Source organism: Otolemur garnettii, unplaced genomic scaffold (genome assembly GCF_000181295.1).
Source record: "Otolemur garnettii isolate 467f Iridium unplaced genomic scaffold, OtoGar3 scaffold00025, whole genome shotgun sequence".
Classification (NCBI taxonomy): Eukaryota; Metazoa; Chordata; class Mammalia; order Primates; family Galagidae; genus Otolemur; species Otolemur garnettii.
In genome coordinates, this window is record NW_003852420.1 from 18,851,606 (window position 1) to 18,872,694 (window position 21,089).

General features: G+C 48.0%; 2 protein-coding genes, 1 non-coding gene and 1 pseudogene across 4 annotated transcripts in view; 2 read left to right on the top strand and 2 right to left on the bottom strand.

Moving 5' to 3' along the window:
* LOC100963404 (splicing factor 3A subunit 3) overlaps window positions 1–9,373 on the top strand; it is a gene marked incomplete at its 5' end in the record, with an annotated part of 30,315 nt that extends 20,942 nt beyond the window's left edge. The window contains 2 exons of the mRNA XM_023512264.1: window positions 7,061–7,116; window positions 9,074–9,373. Of these exons, the coding sequence (XP_023368032.1) occupies window positions 7,061–7,116; window positions 9,074–9,151 (134 nt within the window). The remainder of the gene's footprint in view (window positions 1–7,060; window positions 7,117–9,073) is intronic.
* On the bottom strand, window positions 528–630 carry LOC111724725. Its single transcript, XR_002772968.1, has one exon. It is a non-coding gene; the product is annotated as a U6 spliceosomal RNA (small nuclear RNA).
* LOC111724734 lies at window positions 8,154–8,252 on the bottom strand (annotated as a pseudogene).
* Window positions 9,374–16,907: 7,534 nt separating the features above from the next.
* INPP5B (inositol polyphosphate-5-phosphatase B) overlaps window positions 16,908–21,089 on the top strand; it is a 73,077-nt gene continuing 68,895 nt past the window's right edge. For both annotated transcript variants that reach the window (XM_012804139.2, XM_023512166.1), the window contains exons 1-5: window positions 16,908–16,963; window positions 17,644–17,726; window positions 18,053–18,150; window positions 19,343–19,440; window positions 19,595–19,624. In XM_012804139.2, the coding sequence (XP_012659593.2) occupies window positions 17,670–17,726; window positions 18,053–18,150; window positions 19,343–19,440; window positions 19,595–19,624 (283 nt within the window). In that variant the 5' untranslated portion in view covers window positions 16,908–16,963; window positions 17,644–17,669. The remainder of the gene's footprint in view (window positions 16,964–17,643; window positions 17,727–18,052; window positions 18,151–19,342; window positions 19,441–19,594; window positions 19,625–21,089) is intronic.

Genomic DNA, 21,089 nt, shown 5'->3' on the forward strand with positions numbered 1-21,089 from the left:
TGCAGCCGTCATTGTTGTTTGGCGGGTCCGGGCTGGGGATTCGAACCCGCCACCTTAGGTGTACGTGGCTGGTGCCTTAGCCGGTTGAGCTATAGACGCCGAGCCTCTTTTTTCTTTTAATACAGGCATTTAGATGTTATTCTGTAAGGACTCCATTGGGAGTATCTGGTTTTTGTTTTTTTTTTTTTTGAGACAGAGTCTCACTTTGTCGCCCTCAGTAGAGTACTATGGCGTCATAGCTCACAGCAACCTCAAACTCATAGGCTCAAGCAATTCTCTTGCCTCAACCTTCCAAGTAGCTGGGACTACAGGCACTTACCACAACGCCTGGCTATTTTTAGAGTCAGGGTCTCGCTCTTTCTCAGGCTGGTCTTGAACCCATGAGGTTAGGCAATTCACCTGCCTTCAGCCTCCCAGAGTTCTAGGATTATAGGCATGAGCCACTGCACCCGGCAGGAGTATATTCTTTTTTAAATTTTTTTTTTTCTTTTGTGAGTATCTGTTTGTTTTTTGTTTGTTTGTTTGTTTTTAATATGGAACACTTCATGAATTTGCCTGACATCCTTGCACGGGGGCCATGCTAATTGTTTCTGTATTGTTCCAATTTTAGTGTATGTGCTGCTGAAGCAAGCAGGAGTATCTATTCTTTTTTTTTTTTTAATACAGAGTCTCACTTTTGTCACCCTAGGTAGAGTGCCATGGCATCATAGCTCATAGCAACCTACAGCTTTTGGGTTCAAGCCATTCTCTTTCCTCAGCCTCCCAAGTAGCTGGGACTACAGGCACTGCTACAATGCCTGGCCATTTTTAGACATGGGGTCTCGCTCCAGCTCAGGCTGGTTTCAAACCTGTGAACTCAGGTGGTCCACCCACCTCAGCCTCCCATGTAGCTAGGACTACAGGTGTATGCCACTATCCTTGGCTGATTTTTATATTTTTTGTAGAAATGGGGGTCTCACTCTGACTCACGCTGGTCTTGAACTCAAGCTCAGGCAGTCTAACCGCCTCGGCCTCCCAGAGTGCTGGGATTACAGGTGTGAGCCACCACGCTTGGCCTTAGGTTTTGTATGTATTTTTTGTGTTATTGCAGCCACATAAGCTCCATATTATATTGTAAGTTTATTAATCCCTCCCATTTTCTTACTTTTTTTTTAAGAGACAGAGTCTCACTTTATCGCCCTCAGTAGAGTGCCATGATGTCACAGGTCACAGCCACCTCCAGCTCCTGGGCTTAGGCGATTCTCTTGCCTCAGCCTCCTGAGTAGCTGGGACTATAGGCATCCACCATGACGCCCGGCTGTTTTTTGTTACAGTTTGGCCAGGGCCGGCGCCAGCACCCTACCCACTGAGCCACACGCGCTGCCCCCCAGTTTCTTGCTGATAGCTTCATTTGTTATGTTGTGATCGACTTAGATCATTTTCCCAGTCATCAACATTTTGGCAACAAATGTACGCCCACCTCCTCAAACGATCAAACTCCTTGCCTCAGATGATCTTTTCAAAGTGCTAGGATTAAACTCCATGTCTTGGGCAGCACCTGTGGCTCAGTGAGTAGGGCACCCGCCCCATGTACCGAGGGTGGCAGGTTCAAACCCAGCTCCCACCAAACTGCAACAAAAAATAGCTGAGCTTTGTGGCGGGGGCCTATAGTCCCAGCTACTCAGGAGACTGAGGCAAGAGAATCACCTAAGCCCAGGAACTAGAGGTTGCCATGAGCTGTGACGCCATGGCACTTTACCAAAGGCAACAAAATGAGACTCTATCTCTTAAAAAAAAAAATAAGAAACTCCATGTCTTCATCTTGTTTGCAAGAATATGCTTTTCCAGCTCTGCTGCTTTCCACCACATCAGCTTTGTGCCCTTATGTCCTTTCTCTCAGCTTTAGTTTACAGGGAAGGCAATTCTTGCCTTTGCTCTGTATGACCTTTTTCAGTTGTCAGAGTCTGCCACCATCAAGCTCCTTGGTGTGCCAATTTCTAATGCCTGGGAGAGACAATAAGTAGGTACAGCTGGGTTGGGTGCTATGTGAAAACCTGTGCTTCCAGGAGGGCTGGTAGTGAAAGTAGGTCCTTGTGAGATAAGACTGCTCCTTCCAGGACTGCCTGGGGACACTTTCTCTTAAGTAGGGAAGCACCCATTGGCACAGCTGTGACCCCTGAACTGGCTTGTTTGTCTTTATTTTAGATCATTGTGTTCATGATTTGCTTTTCTCTCTTTTGGAGATTTTAGCCCGGAGGGAGGGATTCAGTACTGACATTTAAGTTGCCAATTTTTTTTTCACTTACATGAAGGATTAAGATTCCATTTATAAATTTATTGGGTTAATGATTCCATTGTTCTAGATTTATGATTTTTTAAAAAAAATTGGAACAAAAGACAACTAAGAGAGAGCCCAGTGAAATTGCCCCCAGAAATCCCCATTCAGAAGATTGGTCACACTTTACCAGTATTCTAACCAGGTCTAAATCTCCCTAATAGCAGGCCAGGCATGCTGCTCTTGTCTATAATCCCAGCGCTCTCGCCTGAGCTCACAAGTTCAAGATCAGCCTGAGCTAGAGTGAGACCCTGTTTCTAAGAATAGCCAGGAGTTGTGGTGGGTGCTTGTAGGTCCAGCTACTCGGGAATCTGAGGCAAGAGAATTGCTTCAGCCCAGGAGTTTGAGGTTGCTGTAAAGGCCATGGCACTCTACTGGGGGCAACAAAGTGAGACTCAGTCTCCAAAAAGAAAAAAAAAATGGCTTGGCAACTGTAGTACAGTGGTTATGGCACCAGCCACATACACTGAGACTGGCGGGTTCAAACCTGGCCATGAAAACTGCAACAAAAAAAGCCGGGTGTTGTGGCAGGTGCCTATAGTTCCGGTTACTTGAGAGGCTGAGACAAGAGAATCCCTTGAGCCCAGGAGTTTGAGGTTGCTATGAGCTGTGATGCCACAGCACTCTACTGAGGGCAACATAATGAAACTTTGTCTCAAAAATAAATAATAAGTAAATCCACCTAATAGCATCAAGTTCAAAAATCATCATCTTATTTACAATAATGGGATTTAGAGACATTGCCTATAAAAGCAGTTGTTTTCCCAAAATAGTGATATCCTGTATCTGTGGCTTTTTATTGTGTCAGATATCCCATTTAAAAACAGGGAGCTTATGTAGTTTGCTTTATTTATTTATTTTTTTTAATTAAATCATAGCTGTACATTAATGCAGTCATGGGGTGCTTGATTTACTCTTAATGAACCTACATGGATCATATTCTTTTCCATTTGCTTTGAGATTTCTCTGAAGAGTAACATCTCCCTTACTGCTCTATAGTTTCCTGCATCCCCCCCCCCCCTTTTTTTTTTTTTTTTCAAACCCCCTTATATTTTTTTTTTTTTTTTTTTTTTTTTTTTTTTGGGCGGAGCTGGGTTTGAACCTGCCACCTCTGGCATATGAGGCCAGTGCCCTACTCTTTTGAGCTACAGGCGCTGCCCCATGACAGCATTTTTTTTTTTTTTTTGAGACAGAGCCTCAAGCGGTTGCCCTAGGTAGGGGGCTGTGGCATCACGGCTCACAGCAACCTCCAACTCCTGGGCTCAAGTGATTCTATTGCCTCCACCTCCCAAGTAGCTGGGACTAGAAGCACCCACCACAACGCCCAACTGTTTTTTGGTTGCAGCTGTCATTGTTGTTTGGCGGGCCCGGGTTGAATTCGAACCCGCCAGCTCAGGTGTATGTGGCTGGCGCCTAAGCCACTTGAGCCACAGGTGCCGAACCCATGACAACGTTTTCAATCTCCATTATTTTAGTGCCATTCTCGGTTGGATTCCTGAAAGGCCTACACAAAGAATATGACAGAGCAGGGCCCTGTAATTAAGCATGTTATCAATTTGTTATTCTTTCCTGATATGCATATTATCTGGGCCCGAAGACTTCAACTAATTTAAAGCAATTAGCAAGCAAGCAACCTGTATGCCAGGTAGCATTTCCTCATATATTGTCTCATTTACTATAATATTTCTTTACTCATCTTAGGCTTCAACTTTCTCTATTTATTTCTTTTAATCCTATCATTTTAGGGATTGTTTAGGGAAAGGTAGAATCATAGGAACTAAGTGGAACTAAGGAACTATTTACTGTCATCTGTTGATATTTTATCAGTGTCCTTCCCTAGCAGTTGACCTGTCTTATTCCATGTACCCATTTGTTTCAAGAGTTCATTTTCCTGACACCATTTGTTAAAGATTTAAGTCATTCTTTCTGGCTGGGTGCAGTGGCTCACAACTGTGATCCTAGTATTCTGGGAGGCTGAGGCAGGTAGATTGCTTGAGCTCAGGAGTTTGAGACTAGCCTGAGCATGAGTGAGACCCCATCTCTACTAAAAATAAGAAAACTAGCCAGGCATTGTGTATAGTGTCTATAGTCCCAGCTACTCAGGAGGCTGAGGCAAGAGGATCAGTTGAGCCCAAGAGTCTGAGGTTGCTGTGAGCTGTGACATCACAACACACTAGGCATCATTTTTCCCCTGTTTTTTGTATCTGCTTTTTCTTCTTTATGTGTCTGATCACACTCTTTAAAGCGATGGTGGTTTGGGCAGTGGCAGTGGCTCAGTGTGTAGGGCACTAGCCGCATATAACAAAGGTGGCAGGTTCAAACCTGGCCCTGGCCAAACTGCAACAAAAAATAGCCAGGTGTTGTGGTGGGCGCCTGTAGTCCCAGCTACTCGGGAAATTGGGGCAAGAGAATCACCTAAGCCCAAGAGTTAGAAGTTGCTGTGAGCTGTGGGACACCACGATACTCCACCAAGGACAATAAAGTGAGACTCTATCTCTACAAAAAAATAAAAATAAAAATAAAGCTATGGTGGTTTTTGTAGGTGTCTTCATCTTTTCTTTTTTTTTGAGATAGAGTCTTACTTTGTCACCCTCAGTAGAGTGCTCTGGCATCATAGCTCACAGCAATCTCTAACTCTTGGGTTCAAGCGATTCTCTTGTCTCAGCCTCCCTGGTAGCTGGGACTACAGGTGCATACCACAACACCTGGCTATTTTTTAGAGATGGGGTTTTGCACTTGCTCAGGCTGGTCTTGAACCTGTGAGCTCAGGCAGTCCACCCACCTCAGCCTCCCAAAGTGCTGGGATACAGGCATGAGCTACCGAGCTCAGCTACTATCTTTTCATCTTCATGAAATAATCTGTTACTGAACTATCAGAAGTTTTATTTTAATGTCTCTATTGGCTTTTTTTTTTTTTTTTGAGATAGAGTCTCACTTTGTTGCCTAGGCTAAAGTCCCCTGCTTTCAACCTCAGTCACAGTAACCTTAAACTCCTGGGTTCAAGGAATCCTCCTGCCTCAGTCTCCCAAGTAGTTGGGACTACAGGCACCTGCCAGAATGCCTAGCCAATTTTTCTATTTTTAGTAGAGACGGGGTCTTACTCAGACTGGTCTTAAACTTCTGATCTCATGAGATCCTATTGACCTCCTAAGAGTGCTAAGATTACAGGCATAGGCTCGGCTCCTGTGGCTCAAGCAGCTAAGGCGCCAGCCACTTACACCTGAGCTGGCGGGTTCGAATCCAGCCCAGGCCCGCCAAACAGCAATGACGGCTGCAACCAAAAAATAGCCAGGCATTGTGGTGGTCGCCTATAATCCCAGCTACTTGGGAGGCAGAGGCAGGAGACTTGCTTGAGCCCAGGAGTTGGAGATTGCTGTGAGCTGTGATGCCATAGTGCTCTATCCAGGGTGACTGCTTGAGTCTCTGTCTCAAAATAAATAAATAAATAAATAAAGATTATAGGCGTGTGGCTCCGTGCCTGCAGCACAGTGGTTAAGGCACCAGCCACATACACTGAGGCTGTACCTGGGCCAGCTAAACAACAATGACACCTGCAACAGAAAATGGCCAAGCATTGTGGTGGGTGCCTGTAGTCTCAGCTACTTCAGAGCCTGAGGCAAGAGAATCACTTAAGCCCAAGCGTTTGAGGTTGCTGTGAGCTTTGACACTACAGTACTCTAACCAGGGGGAGAGCTTGAGACTCTGTCTAAAAAAAAAAAATTACAGTGATGAGCTACCGTGCCCAGCCTTTCATTGTCTGTTGAACAGTATGAAATTTTACCTTTTTCCCCCACAGAAATTTTTTAAATATACAAATTAGATTTTAAGTAACATATTTGACAGTATGTAGTGTTCCTTTTTTCCTCTATTGTGGACAATAAGACAGTAAAGTCACTTCCTTAATTTTCATAGGTTGTTCCACATTAACTTCATTCAAGAGTATCAATTCTTGACTGGGCACAGTGGTTCATGCCTGTAATCCTAGGACTGTGGGAGGCCAAGGCAGGTGGATTGCTTGAGCTCATGAGTTCGAGATCAGCCTGAACAAGATACCTCATCTCTAAAAATAGCCAGGCATTGTGGTGGTTGCCTGTAGTCCCAGCTACTTGAGGCTGAGGCAAGAGAATCACTTGAACCCAAGAGTTTGAGGTTGCTGTGAGCTGTGATGCCACAGCACTCTACTGAGGGTGACAAAGTGAGACTTTTATCTCAAAAAAAAAAAAATTCTTTAAGAGGTTTTTGGGTTTTTTTGGCCCCCTTTTTTTTTTTTTTTTTTTTTTTTTTTTGAGACAGAGTCTCACTATGTCGCCATGGCATCACAGCTCACAGCAACTTTAACTCTTGGGTTTAAGCAATTCTCTTGCCTCCACCTCCCGAATAGCTGGGACTATTAGCACCAGCTATAGCACCCAGCTATTTTTTGGTTGCAGCCGTCATTGTTGTTTGGCGGGTCCGGGCTGGGGATTTGAACCCGCCACCTTAGGTGTACGTGGCTGGCGCCTTAGCCGGTTGAGCTATAGGCGCCGAGCCGATCCCACTTTTCTTTAACAACAAAGCAAGATCATGATAAATTTTGCAGTGGAAGGAGTATTGTCTACAGGTGGCCAAGAATCAAAATTCCATTGTAGGGCAAGCAGTAATCTCAAATACAGAGTCATCTGGGGGATCCTATGTGGGAGGGGTTCACACTGGCTACGTAGTGACTGCCCAGTCAGTCCTGATTGCTGCTCATTTCTCTTCCTGCAGTGTGGGCCAAGTTGAAATTGCAGAAGGCCTCAGAGCGATGGCAGCCTGACACTGAGGTAGGTGTTAATGTGGACAATATCAGGAATGATATCAAGCGGTAGCTCTCTCACCATGTACAAAGGAAGTGAAAGATGGTCCCTGATTTACTATAGTAGGGAGTATAACGTGACAGTATCTGTACATTAACTCTTTTTTTTTTTTTGAGACAGAGTCTCACTATGTCGCCATGGCATCACAGCTCACAGCAACTTTAACTCTTGGGTTTAAGCAATTCTCTTGCCTCCACCTCCCGAATAGCTGGGACTATTAGCACCAGCTATAGCACCCAGCTATTTTTTGGTTGCCACTGTCATTTAGCAGGCCCAGGCCAGGCTCGAACCCATCAGCCTCGGTGTATGTGGCCAGTGCCCTATTTACTGAGCTACAGACTCTGAGCCTATAAATCAACTATTGATTATTTATATATATGTAAATATATATATTTTCTTTCTCTCTATACATATATATATTTTTTTTGAGACAGAGTCTACCGTTGGTAGAGTGCTGTGGCATCACAGCTTACAGCAACCTCCAACTCTTGGGCTAAAGCAATTCTCTTGCCTCAGCCTCCCAAGTAGCAGGGATTACAGGCACCTGCCACAACGTCCAGCTATTTTTTGTTGCGATGGTCATCGTTTAGCTGGCCCAGGCCGGGTTCAAACCTACCACTCTCAGTGTATGTGACTGGCACCATAACCACTGTGCTACGGGTCCCAAGCCTAACTCTTGATTATAAACCTAACTTAATTGTTATTTGTCAGACTTTATATAATTTTTCTTTTTTTTGAGACAGTCTCACTGTGTCACCCTTAGTATAGTACCGTGGTGTCACAGCTCACAGGAACCTCAAACTCGTAGGCTTGAGCAATTCTTTTGCCTCAGCCTCCCGAGTAGCTGGGACTACAGGCACCCACCATGACCCCCGGCTATTTTTTGGTTGTAGTTGTCATTGTCGTTTAGCCGGCCCAGGCCAGGCTCAAACCCTCCAGCTTCAGTGTATGTGGCTGGCACCCTAACCACTGAGCTATGAGCACCAAGCCTATCATTTTTCTTTTTTAATATGGAATGCATCGTAGATTTGTGTCATCCTTCTTTGGGGCTATGCTAATCTTCTCTATTCTAATTTTGGTATATGTGCTGCTGAAGTGAGTACTGATAGACTTTAACCTGTGTCTCAGGCAGGTTGTATTTTCCCTTTGAAATGCTAAAGTGACAAGCAGGAGTCCCCAGGCTCTTGTCCTGACATGGGGATTTACAGACTAAAAAGTTGAGAATCCATATTGTGTATCAGATTTCCCTGGAGGAGAATGTCAGAGATGATCCCCTCATACAAGGTGTTCTTGCTGGTTCTGAGATAGTCATCTCAACTAGCAGGTTTCAGAGACGAGGAGTGACATGTTTATAAGGTATGGTAGCAGTTCACCGCACGTCCCACCGTGACTGGCAGTAGATTCCCTTTCTTCTAGGTCAGTAATTTATATATCTAGCAGCAAAACCCTTTTCCAGCTGCAGTACAACACTTTGATACGCATTTAAAATTCTATAAAGCAGAACTGCTCTAGAAGTGGGAAAGATCAGCTTTCCTTTTAACTCTTGCTAAAACCTGAGGTTCTTCAGAACCATTTGAAAACTGATGTTTTAGGCCACCGTTTCACAGCCAGGGTTCCTCTTCTTAAATACAGAAAGCGATTTGAACTATTTCCTTACATACCCAAAGGATAGGTCATGACTGGTACCATTCTGAAAATGTAGGAGAGAAGTAAATTCATTACAGACAATGGCTGCCTTAGGATCAATAGGCCTTAGTTCTTTTGTGGAATTTCATTTGAGAAAGGCTATCTTAGATGAATGCCAATCTCAGAATACCAAGGTATGCCATGGAATCAGGCCAGGGTGAGCTCAGGTATTCAGAGATTGGTTCCAAACATTTCTCCCAGGGGGCGTAGCTAACAAAGTATACCCCTTTCTTTTTAGGAAGAATATGAAGACTCCAGTGGGAATGTTGTGAATAAGAAGACATATGAGGATCTGAAAAGACAAGGACTGCTCTAGTGTTCAGGCTGTAGCTCAGCTTGGCGGCTTGCCCAGGCTCCTCTGAGATCTTTTTCTATCTCTTCCACCCAAATGCTCAAAGACCCTTTACGATGTAGTATTATGGTCTAGTATGCATCTTGTAGAAACAAGGCATGCTAACAGATTGTGGGATTGAGATGTGTTTTATCTCTGTTTTATATTAAAAAGAATTCTTCTGGAAAATAAAACCCTGGTTTTGAATGTATATTGTTCTGCAGGCCCAGGGTAATGGACTTTCAGGTCTTAATGCCTCCCTGTCTCTTTCTCATCAACTTTAGAAGCAGGTGAGATTTAATGAGCACCTGTTATGCTACATAAGTTACGTTAGGTAAATCTGACCTGACCTCTTTTCCTGTCCTCACAGCAGCCACTTCCCCAGGTAAGCATCACCCCAGGATGAGCCCTACCCTTAGTTGAGTCAGCCATTGATACACATTCCAGGGAAAGATGGGGAAGATGGACTAAGGCTGCTCCTAAGCGGTAAGTGTGGGGCCATGGTTTGCTTTTTCTATTTGTATAAAGAAGGGAATTGGGCAGTTTGGGGATATTCCTGCTGCCCTGCCCCATCTCTCTGCCTCAGCAGCCCAGCTCACAGTGGAACTAGGAGCAGGAGGGACTCCACCCACTTGCTAGTTCAGAATGAGTCTTTGGTGAGCCTGTCTACCTGTTCCTTTTACAACATCCCTGTTTGACCAGAAGTGGATCATAATCATGTGTTGTCCAAGCCTCAGTATCTAAGATCTTGGGTAGAGTGGAGCAGCTACCTCAGGATCCAAATATGGTGTCCCAAGTGGAACTAGGGAAGCCAAGGAGGCATTAATCTGCCCATAAACACAATCATCTATCTGAAAGCCAGGGCCTGCTCCAGGACAGGACTCCCTAGAGGTCCCCTTTGCTCACTCAGTACTCAATCCTTCCTTCAGTTTGTTTGTAATGTCTTTTTAAAAATCCCAAATCTGGGTTGGCACCTGTGGCTCAGTGAGTAGGGCGCCGGCCCCATATACCAAAGGTGGCAGGTTCAAATCCGGCCCTGCTGAACTGCAGCAAAAAAATACCTGGGCGTTATAAAGGGCACCTGAGTCCTAGCTACTTGGGAGGCTGAGGCAGGAGAATCGCCTAAGCCCAGGAGTTGGAGGTTGCTGTGAGCTGTGTGACACCATGGCACTCTACCAAGGGCAATAAAAGTTAGACTCTGTCTCTACAAAATAAAATAAAATAAAAATCCCAACTCTGGAACAGGCCGTCTGCCTCACTCTTGTCTGTTCACCTTGTCATTTCCATGGCAGCAAGCCTTCACCACCCCACCCCTGTGGCACTTCTCTCAGTTGGTATTTTCCTTCCTGATTCAACCCTGGGCAACTCTTCATATGTTCATTGCTTAAAACCCTAGTTGGACAATCCCTCCAGGGCCTGAGCTTCTGAAGCAGAGTGAGTGGATTAATTAAATGTAATTGAGCCATTGCCATTGGGAAGAGAGCCTTGGAAATGGTGAATGTGGGGAAGAAACATCCTTCTAGCCTTCCTGTTGGAATAGTAGACACATTGGGGAGACCAGGAAGTGTACCTGCTGCTTTCCAGCAGTTACATTCCTCAGACACCTCTTGAGGAGTGGATGCTTGAGACTCCAGGGTTAGTGGGCTGTCCCTCTGCAGTGCAAAGGGGAGATGGGACTAGGACCTGAGGGGTTCTGCCATCACCCTAGCCCAGTCATCCTGTGGACTGTGCTAGAACAGCCTTGGAGGGACCCTGGCTTTTCTGACAGGGACTTACCTGTTGCACCAAAGTCTTATTCATCTGTTACGTTCATTCATTCAGATATTTTTAGCACCTTCTCTGTGACAGGCACAGCTAAATTTACAAACCTTGAGAATTAAGTGGTGGTGAGATGGTGGGAGCAGAAGCTAGAAGAAAGGAGGCTCAGCAGCCTTTGTGAGCAGATGGGAAGAGCTGTATCACCAATTCTGCCCCCTCCGAGAGACACAGGCAAACTCACATCAGAAGTGGTTCTCAGAAAAAAAAAAAGAAGTGGTTCTCAGAGGTGACTTTCTGAAGTCCGGACTTCGTGGAGCTTCTAGAGGAAGAACAGAGTTTCAGTTGAGCTTCCTCATCAGGCTTGGGAAGGAGTGCAAAGTCCTTTTCTCTTGGTTCAGGGTTTTCCAACCTATAAACTGCATACAGATTATTTGAGGACTGTTTTACTAATCTGTCATGTCAGATGGGTATCACCAAAAATATGCATGGAATTTTCTTTTGCTAATCAGCTTTCATTAGTGTGTGTGTATTTATGTATGGCCTAAGACAACTTTTATTTTTCTAAGGTGCAGCATGAAAGTAAAAAGGTTGGATACTCTGGTTAGATGAGTTTTAATTTTTATTTTTTTGAGACAGTCTTAGTATGTCACCCTCAGTAGAGTGCTATGGCGTCACAGCTCACAGCAACCTCAAACTCTTGGGCTTATGCAATTCTCTTGCCTCAGCCTCCAAATAGCTGGGACTACAGGCGCCCACCACCACACCTTGCTATTTTTTGGTTGCAGTTGTCATTGTTGTTTAGCAGGCCTGGGCTGGGCTCGGCTTGAACCCACCAGCCTTGGTGCACATGGCTGATATCCTACTCACTGAGCTACAGGCACTGAGCCAGTTTTTAATCTTTAGGATCATGGATTTCTTTGGAAATAAAAAGAATTAACAGGGTTTTTCACTAGAAAAATGGACATGCACAAACTTTTTTTTTTTTAGAGATAGGGTCTTGCCCTGTCATTGAGGCTAGAGTGCAGTGGTGTGATAGAGCTCATTGCAACTTTCCCTAGGATCAAGCAGTCCTCCTGCCTCAGCCTCCTGAGTAGCTAGGACTATAGGTGCTCACCACCAGACTTGGGTAATTAAAAAAAAATTGTTTTGGAGACAGATCTCATGATGTCACCCTTGGTAGAGTGCCATGGTGTCACAACTCACAGCAACCTCCAACTCTTGGGCTTAAGCAATTATTTTGCCTCAGCCTCCCAAGTAGCTGGGACTACAGGACCTCCTGGCTGGGAACCCAAGACTGGTGCTGCCAAACCCAGAGGCTGATCCTGGGATGAGCCCTTCCAGGAGCAGGAGTTTCCTTACTCCTCTCAGAGGAGAGCAAATACATCTGTGTGGCCTTCAATGGTTATTCCTTTCCTCTCCACTTACTTTCTCTCTGGGATCAGCTTGTGCTGGAAGACTCAGGGAAGAGAATACCCCCAGGGTTCTGAGGAAGCCCATCACCCCCTACTCCTCACCCCCAGGCACCTTCCTGTGTCAGAGGCAAATGATGCCACACCAGAGGCACCGGATATCTATTTCCTGTCACTGCACCTGGTCCAGCTCTGCCTCCCTCTGATAGCACCCCCAGGATGCTGCTGTTGCCATGCCAACATCAGTCATTCTCAGAGGGGCTGTTCTAAACTAAGATACAGGCCCCTTTGTGCATGCCTCAATGTCACTCTGAAAGTATGACTTGGCTCGGCGCCTATAGCTCAACTGGCTAAGGTGCCAGCCATGTACACCTAGGGTGGCGGGTTCAAATCCCCCCCCCGGACCCGGCAAACAACAATGATGGCTGCAACCAAAAAATAGCCGGGCATTGTGGCAGGCGCCTGTGGTCCCAGCTACTTGGGAGGCGGAGGCAGGAGACTCGCTTGAGCCCAGGAGTTGGAGGTTGCTGTGAGCTGTAATGCCACGGCACTCTGCCCAGGAGGACAGCTTGAGGCTCTGTCTCAAAAAAAAAAAAGAAAGTATGACTTATGGGAAGCAAAAGCCAAGCCCCCTGGCATGGCACCCGTGGCTCAGTGGTTAGGGTGCTGGCCACACACACTGAGGTAGGCGGGTTTGAACCCAGCCTGGGCCTGCTAAAACAACAATGACAACTGCAACGACAAAAATAGCTGAGTGTTGTGGTGGGCGCCTATAGTCCCAGCTACTTGGAAGGCTGAGGCAAGAGAATTGCTTGAGCCCAGGAGTTTGAAGCTGTGAGCTAAACACCGCGGCACTCTACCCAAGGTGACAAAGTGAGACAGCCCCTAGGCCCCCTTATTCCCTTTTGGTTGACCTCCCCTGCTGCCCAGCCTCAATTTGTTCATAGTGCAATAATGGCAATCAGTGTTGCCATTAATGGCTCTGCAGAGGTGTCACAGCACTTTCTTAGGCAGCCTTGCTCTGCTCCCAAGCCTAGGCCACCTGACGGTCCCTTGGATAAGCTGCAGCTTTCAAACCATGTGTAAATACACCACAGCTTCCACTGTCACAGAGGTGTTTCACCAGGAGGCAAAGTCCTGCCACCAGAGTGCGTGTGGCCCAGGGAACACCACTGTGAGGTGTGAGGCTGGGGTAGGGGTGTGGGTGATCCACCAGAGGGGGCTCTCAGGAATATTGAGGTGCTGGGGAAGAGATAGTGCTGGGCAGAGTGGAGATACAGCCCAAGACTGGCCACTCCCCCATCCTCCTGGACATGCCTGGCTTTCCACCAGCTGATTCCAGCTGATTCCCTTCTTCTCAGTACTTCCTACTATGAGCCTGGTGCAGCCTCGGTTGGGAGATGGTGGTGAAACAATTCCCAGCCCTCATCTGTCCAACAACTCTGGCCTGCCCTAGGTCCAGGCAGGCTGTAGTAAGTACTATAGTGGAGGCTACTCTGCCTAGTGCTCAGCAGGTGGCCCTGGATGCTAAGCCCTGTCCCTCCAACCTGCTGCTCTGAGCCCTAGCTCCTTGCCCCCAAATCCAACTCTCATTCCCACTGACTCATAATCTCAGAGCCCTCCTGTCCACAAGCCTCCAGCTCTGAGGCCACCATATGATAGGCCCTCGAATCTCAGCTCAGTTTTCACCAACCCCCCAACCTCTGTGAACACACCCTAATGTGACTGACCTAGCTTTGGGGTCTCCCTCCCTCATCCATTCCCCAGGTCTGAGCTTTTTCCCTTTGGTGCCCCACCTCGTCCCCCTCCTAATGTCCTACCTTTCCCCAGCCCAGCCTCCATCCCCACCCCAAGCTCCAAGGAGGCCTGAAGCTACTACCTGTGTTCGTCCCACGGTCCCACGAGGCAGTCAAGGAAGGTGTCAGGTTATAAGCTGCCCACACACAAGAAGACCTCCCCTGGAGCAGAGTGGGCATCAGGGCTCTTCAGAGGTGTCACAGCACTTTCCCAGGCAGCCCTGCTCTGTTTCCAGGCCTAGGCCACCTGATGGTCCCAGAGGACAAGCTGTTTCCCTCTCTACCCCTGCACCCAACACCTCGCCTACATGAGCAGTGTGTCTCAGTCACACCTGCCTGCTCTGGGAAGAGGCTGGAGTGAAGAGAGTGTGATGTCCGGGCCAGTGACACGGGCATAGTGGGGCCCAGCCTTGCCTCTGTCTAGCTCTCACCCCTTGTTCAGTCTGCACAGAGCTCCCACTCCTCAAACCTCCTCCTGCTTTCTCCCAGGAGAAAATCTACCACCTTCTTCTGCCAAGGTGTCAACTGCTGCAGGGGGGAGGAAGCTGTGGCCTTGGGCCCTGAGGGCTTAGAGATATCTGTGAGGTTAGTTTTGGGGTGCTCCAGGGATTGGGGTGCTATAACACTTTCTCCTCCCACCAAGTGGGGTAGCTAGAAGCCAAGCAACCTGGGGTCTAGCAAGCTTGACCCTCTCAGCTCTGTATGATGCCAAAATCCAAGGCATTAGCTGGAATTTCCCAAGTTTCCATAATGTGCCCCCTGGTTTTGGACCACTCTGTATGTTTAATGGGGACTGACTGACCTTGTAGAGAAGAAGGTTTGGGTCCACAGAGGTTCAGCTCAGCCATGACCCACTCAACACTTTCTGCCTCTGTGAGTTGGAGAGAAGTGCAAAGGAAGGGATGCATGGTTCCATCTTTTGCAGCTGAAACCATCCAGCTCAAGCTACACAAAGGGCTCAGCCAGGCCTGCAAGGCAGGGACTCCCAGGTGTCATGGGACTTGCTCAGCTCTGCTACCAGGAGCATTGTCAAGCCTTGAACTCAGGCGCCTGCCTCACCAGGGGCCACCAGGAGCCCCCTACACTGGGTCCTGGCTGCAGCCACACTGCTGCTCCTCTGCTCTGCCCTCCTTCTGTTCCTGCTTCCCAAGCTGGGCCCAGCAGCATCAGGGGACAGAGGCCAAGAAGACTCTATAGGCCCTGCAAGCCCCGAGATCCACACCCAGCTCTGATTCTGGTAGTCGTATCTTTGGTACCAGTCCACAGTCCCGGACTTGAGGGGCCTCACTTCTCCCCTCCTAGGACCTAGTCCAGGACACAGACCCTCCTCGGAGGGCAGCAAACCTAGGGAGAGGCTGGGGTTTATTTGGAAAGGTAAAAAACATCTTGCTAGGCCCTGGTCCCAGTGGGAGGACCTCAAAATCCTGCAGAGACAGTGTCATCTGCAAAATGCACTCAATCCCATCCACTTTTCCTGACCCTTCCTCCCCAGCCTTTGATGCTGAAAGCAGAACTAGAAACCCCTACTTTTCTGCAGTGACCTCTGTTTCCTCCATCTCTAAGGCTCTGAATCTCATCCTCCACATGACTTTCAAACTGAATTCAAATAAACTTGAGCTCTGTTAGTACTCAGGATGTTCCAGTAGAGGAGAAGATTGGGAAGAAGGTGGTATGTTGCTGGGAGGGGGTCTACAAATGCAAAGTTGAACTGGTCAGTGGGCCGGTTACCTTCTTAGAGAAAGAGGAAGGGAGACAAGTTGGGGATCACAGCAGTCACTCCTTCCCAGTACTAGCTTGTTCCTTCAGTTTGGGTCAAAGCTTGAGAGAAGGTATATTCATGAAAATAATTCATTAATTCACTAACTCAATAAATGTGTTCTGAGAGCCAATTGTGTGCCAGAAACTCCTGGGGTCATAAGAAAAGGCATAGCCCTGTCCTTGGGGAGCTCACACCCCGTGAAATGGCCAGCAGGCTGGGAGAGGACCACCCTAGAATCCCTTATCTGAGCTGGCCCTTTCATTCATCCTTAACGGCCTCCTCATCTTACATGGGGAAATTGAGGCCTCAGGGAGAAGGGTCTTGGTCCACTTTCAGGCTGTTTTAAGAGCTGGGGCCTTTTTGTATTCATAGAGGCCTGCACCACGGTCTGGTGACAGTCATCATAGTGCCACACATGAAACTGTGCACACCCAGGACCTTCACACAGCCTGTGCGGCAGGCAGGGCTGGGTGGGCTGAGGAAGGACTCAGGGCAGTGTGTGGCTGTGTAAATGGCCCAGGAGTTGGAGTCAACCTCCAGCTGTGCCATTTTCTAGCTGGAGGAACTTTGTCAAATAGCTTACCCTCTCTGAACCTGTTTCTCTGCCTGGAAACTGGAGGTAATTGTTGTTCACCATCGTCTTCCATCTTCCCCCAACCTTTAACCTAGACAGCATAGTTATTTGGGAGGGAAGAGTTTCAGTAGAGCAGTCGCTCCTAGGAGTGAGACTAGCTGAGAATGGAATTAAGGAGAAAATAAAAATGCATTCTTTTCTTCCCTTAACATAAACGTGACCATCTTACTTCCAGGCCCTGGATGGGGAGCTCTGGCCCCATGAGTCAGAGGGCCAGAGATGGCTTAGGGCACTTACTAGAAAACCTTTCCAGAATAGGGAGTTCAACGTACCCCAGGACCTAAGGAGTTAATGGGGACGAGGGGACTCCCTCTTGATCAGCTTAGGCATGCTGGGACTTGCAGGCTGACCATCCTGGCGCAGGGACCGCTGGGAAATGTAGTCACTGGGCTGTCCCGGCTCAATGTCCCGCGCACCCAAGGAGCAGTGACAGCTCAGGAGGTAGGCGTCAATGGCCAGGGGTCTGGGAGCCGGTTCAAAGCAGCAAAGCTGGGGTTGGGCAGGAGGGAGTGGGCAAGCCCAGGACTGGGACCCCTGTCCTGTCCTGTCTCTGTCAGACCAGACACCCCCCCCTGCAGCCCCCCCTATGGCTGATGCAACGGGCCTGCTGGGCAGAGTGAGGGGCAAAGGGGATGCTTTTCCTGTCTCCCAGGAAAGAGGAACAGGCCCGAGTCTCTTCTCCAGGATGAGGCATTCCCTTCCTAAGAGGAAAGGGATGTTCCCCTAACCCCACACAGACACACCACTGACACCTCCCGAAGAGGCACCAGCAGGACAAATATTGCTCGCCTCCCTCCCGAAAAGGAGGCAGAGCCCTGTCCCAGGAGCAGTGGGATTGGGTCCCCTTCTCCAATCACAGAACCAGGTACAACACTTCCAACAAGTAGACTGCACCCCACTTAAGAACAACCAGATGCTCCCCAGACAAAGGGCAGTAAAACAGAGTGTACATCCTATCGGGGCAAAGGGCCTGTCCCTAGAAACTTAAATGGCCTCTTCTTGGGAAGAGAAAGAGGCGGGCAAGGTCTTCCCTCTACTTTCCCCTCTCCTTCCTATGCCCCAGCTCTCTGAGGCATGGGTAACTTGGGTGACCAAAGGGGGCTCCCATCTGCTCTCCCCAGGGTGTGTGCATTCTGCAGGGGCCAGCATGGACCAGTCTGTGGCGATCCAGGAGACCCTGGCTGAGAGGGAATATTGCATCATCATATCCTTCCCTGCACTGAGCTCCCAGCCCCCCACGACAAGAGGAAAGGAAGATGTCGCAGTGTCCCTTCTCTTTCCTTCCTCTCTCTGGGCACTCCTGGGAAAAGGAAACCAGTATTTACTAAGTACTGAGGCCTGGAGCTCCCACCCAAGTATAAAGCTGGGGATTATTGTCCCCATTTCATAGAGGAGGAAGGCTCAGAAAGGTGACGTGACTTGCCCAATGTCACACAGTGAATCTGGGGGGCAGGGGAAAAGAGGAGGGGGGAGACTGGGTTGAGAGAGGCCTGGCTCCGAGTTTGTTTTTACCTTGACTCTGAGCAGTACGCCGTGCAAGGTGTGCTGTGCGAGGGAGACAGCCGGCAGAGCCGCCTCCTGGGGCTTGTGCGCTACAGCCCGGAGCGTGGCGGCGGTCAAGAACATGCGTGAGTGAGGGGCCCAGCCCCTGCCTCTCCGGGTCATGGGATATTATTCTTCACTGCACCTTCCAGTGGGACTTCAATCATCTGTCCAAAGGCAGGGTCTGAGTCCTCTAGAGTAATTATCACAACGATAGCTAATATTTTTTGAACACTATATTCTAAGCCTCTCACATGTGTTAACTCATATAATCCTCAAAATTTGAGGAAGAAGCTTCTTGAGAAGAGAGTTTCACATACTAGTCAGAACTTTTTTTTTTTGACAGAGTCTCACTATGTCACCCTCGGTAGAGTGCTGTGATGTCACAGCTCACAGCAACCTCAAACGCCTGGACTTAAGCAATTCTCTTGCCTCAGCCTCTCAAGCAGCTGGGACTACAGGCACCTGCTACAACATCCAGCTACTTTTTTGTTGCAGTTGTCATTGTTGTTTTAGCTGGCCCAGGCTGGGTTCAAACCCACCACCCTTGGTGCATGTGGCTGGCCCTGTAACTACTGTGCTATGGGCACCAAGCCTATTAGTGAGATCTTGAGCCTTGTGGTTGGTTGGTCTGCTAGGGTTCAAATCCAGGCTTTGTTGCTAATGAGTCACTTGATCTTGAGCAAGTTGTTTTGCTCTTCTGTCCCTCAATTTGTCCAGAATAAAGATTAAAGTGAGTCAGGATGTGCAAAGTGTTTAAAACACCATGAGGCACATAGAACATTCCTGATAAATGTTGCCCAATAATACCTGCATACCACACAGAAGCCGAGACAGAAAATAATACTTGCCAAAGGTCTCATAGCTGGTGAGTGAACCTCAGGGTCTCTGAGCTAGCAGGGAGCAGGCCTTAGACATTTTCTAGCCCACTACCCTCATTTTACAGATGGAAAAACTGAGGTTCAAGGCAAGAAAGGGGTTGGCTCAGGTTGCACCATTCCTGTCATACACAGTGCTAAGCTGTACCATGGATAGATCAATGTGTATTTCACTAACGAAGCCAGGGGCTGGCTCCCCCAAATGAGAAAAGGTGAGCTTTGATGACCTCTCCCCAAAACTGCTGTCTCTGAAGGGCACCATGGGCAAGGAGTGTGCACAGCCAGGTCCCCCCAACACTGTGCGGGGAGCTCAGGAGGGAGTGCAAGAGCACCCAAGACCTCCAAGATGGGCCTGAGCAGGGGCCGTGGGCCTGTCCTCACCACCACTTCCTACCCTTAGCCTCTTTCTGTATACGCACCGGAGGATGGCCATTACTGGGGATGATGTCTCTCTGGACCAGATAGTGCCAATCTCACGGGACTTTACACTGGAAGAAGGTACCACAGTGGGCTGGGTGGTATGAATCCCTCTCCTCTGGGCCCTCCAGGTCATCTCTGCCCTTATTGGGGAGGACAGTGGGAGTAAGGGAGTAAGTGCTGGGGCTAGGGTGCTCAACTAACTGCTCAGGTCATTCTTGTTTCCTCTCCCTAGTGTCCCCAGATGGTGAACTCTACATCCTTGGTGAGTGGTCCTCTCAATCTGTGTCCTGCTCTGGGGCAGTGGGGTACAGGATCTTTAGTGAAAGGAACGGTGTGCAGTAAGAGCAGCCACTGATATCCTTCCTGTGGCAGGTAGAGCCCTGCCAGATTCAGCCCCTGCCCAGCTCTGTGGGCTCATCTCCCATCACTCTCTTCCATGCTGCTGTTTCACAGGCTGTTACCACAGGGCCCTTGCACGTGCTTTTCCCACCTCCAGAAAGCCTCACACTGCTTTTCTTTTCTTTTTTCTTTCTTTTTTTTGAGACAGAGTCTCACTATGTCACCCTCAGTAGAATAATGTGGCATCACAGCTCACAGCAACCTCCAACTCCTGGGCTTAGGCGATTCTCCTGCCTTAGCCTCCCGAGCAGCTGGGACCACAGGTGCCTGCCACAATGCCAGGTTATTTTTTTGTTGCAATTTGGCCGGGGCTAGGCTCAAACCCATCACCCTTGGCATATGGGGCCAGTGCCCTACCCACTGAGCCACAGGCGCCGCCCCTCACACTGCTTTTCACTTAGCCAACTCCCACTCATCCTTCAGGGCTTCCATTCATGCATGTCTCTTTCCAGAAAGCCTCCGTTAAACCCTTGAAATTGTTTGTATTTCACTGATACACATGCCTTTTCCTCATTCAGCCCTCTGTCACTCATAGTGATTTAATTATCCATATTGATCTATTTAATGTCTGTCTTCTTTGCTAGACGGTAATAATAATAATAGAAGCAAATATTTAATCAACAATTACCTTGGGGCAGTGCCTGTGGCTCAATGAGTAGAGTGCTGGCCCCATATGCCAGAGGTGGCGGGTTCAAACCCAGCCCCGGCCAAAAACTGCAAAAAAAAAAAAAAAAATTACCTTGTGCCAGGCACTCTGCTAAAAGCTTTATATACATTATGTCAGGCTTTTCTTGTAGCAATTCTATGAGATTATCATTTATTTTTTCCCTTCTCAACTCAGCTTTTCCCGACTCTGGGGAGAACTGGGAAGAGAAGTGAGATTATAGCATTGTTGTCACTCCCATTTTATGGACAAGGTAACTGAGGCCCAGAGAAATTAAATAATGTAGTTAAGGGGTGCAACTAGGATTCAAATTCAGAATCTAGACTCTAGACCCTAGAACTTTTTTTCTTTTTGTGATAGAATCTCACTCTGTTGCCCAAGTTAGACTGTCGTGGCTTCAGCCTAGCTTACAGCAACGTCAAACTCCTAGGTTCAAGCAATTTTCCTGGAGGGTGGGACTACAAGTGCCCCCTACAACACCGGGCTAATTTTTCTTTTTCTTTTTTGGCCAGGGCTGGGTTTGAACCCACCACCTCCGGCATATGGGGCTGGCACCCAATCCTTTTGAGCCACAGACGCCACCCTAATTTTTCTATTTTTAGTAGAGACAGTGTCTTGTTCTTGCTCAAGCTGATCTTGAACTCGTGAGCTCAAGCAGTCTACC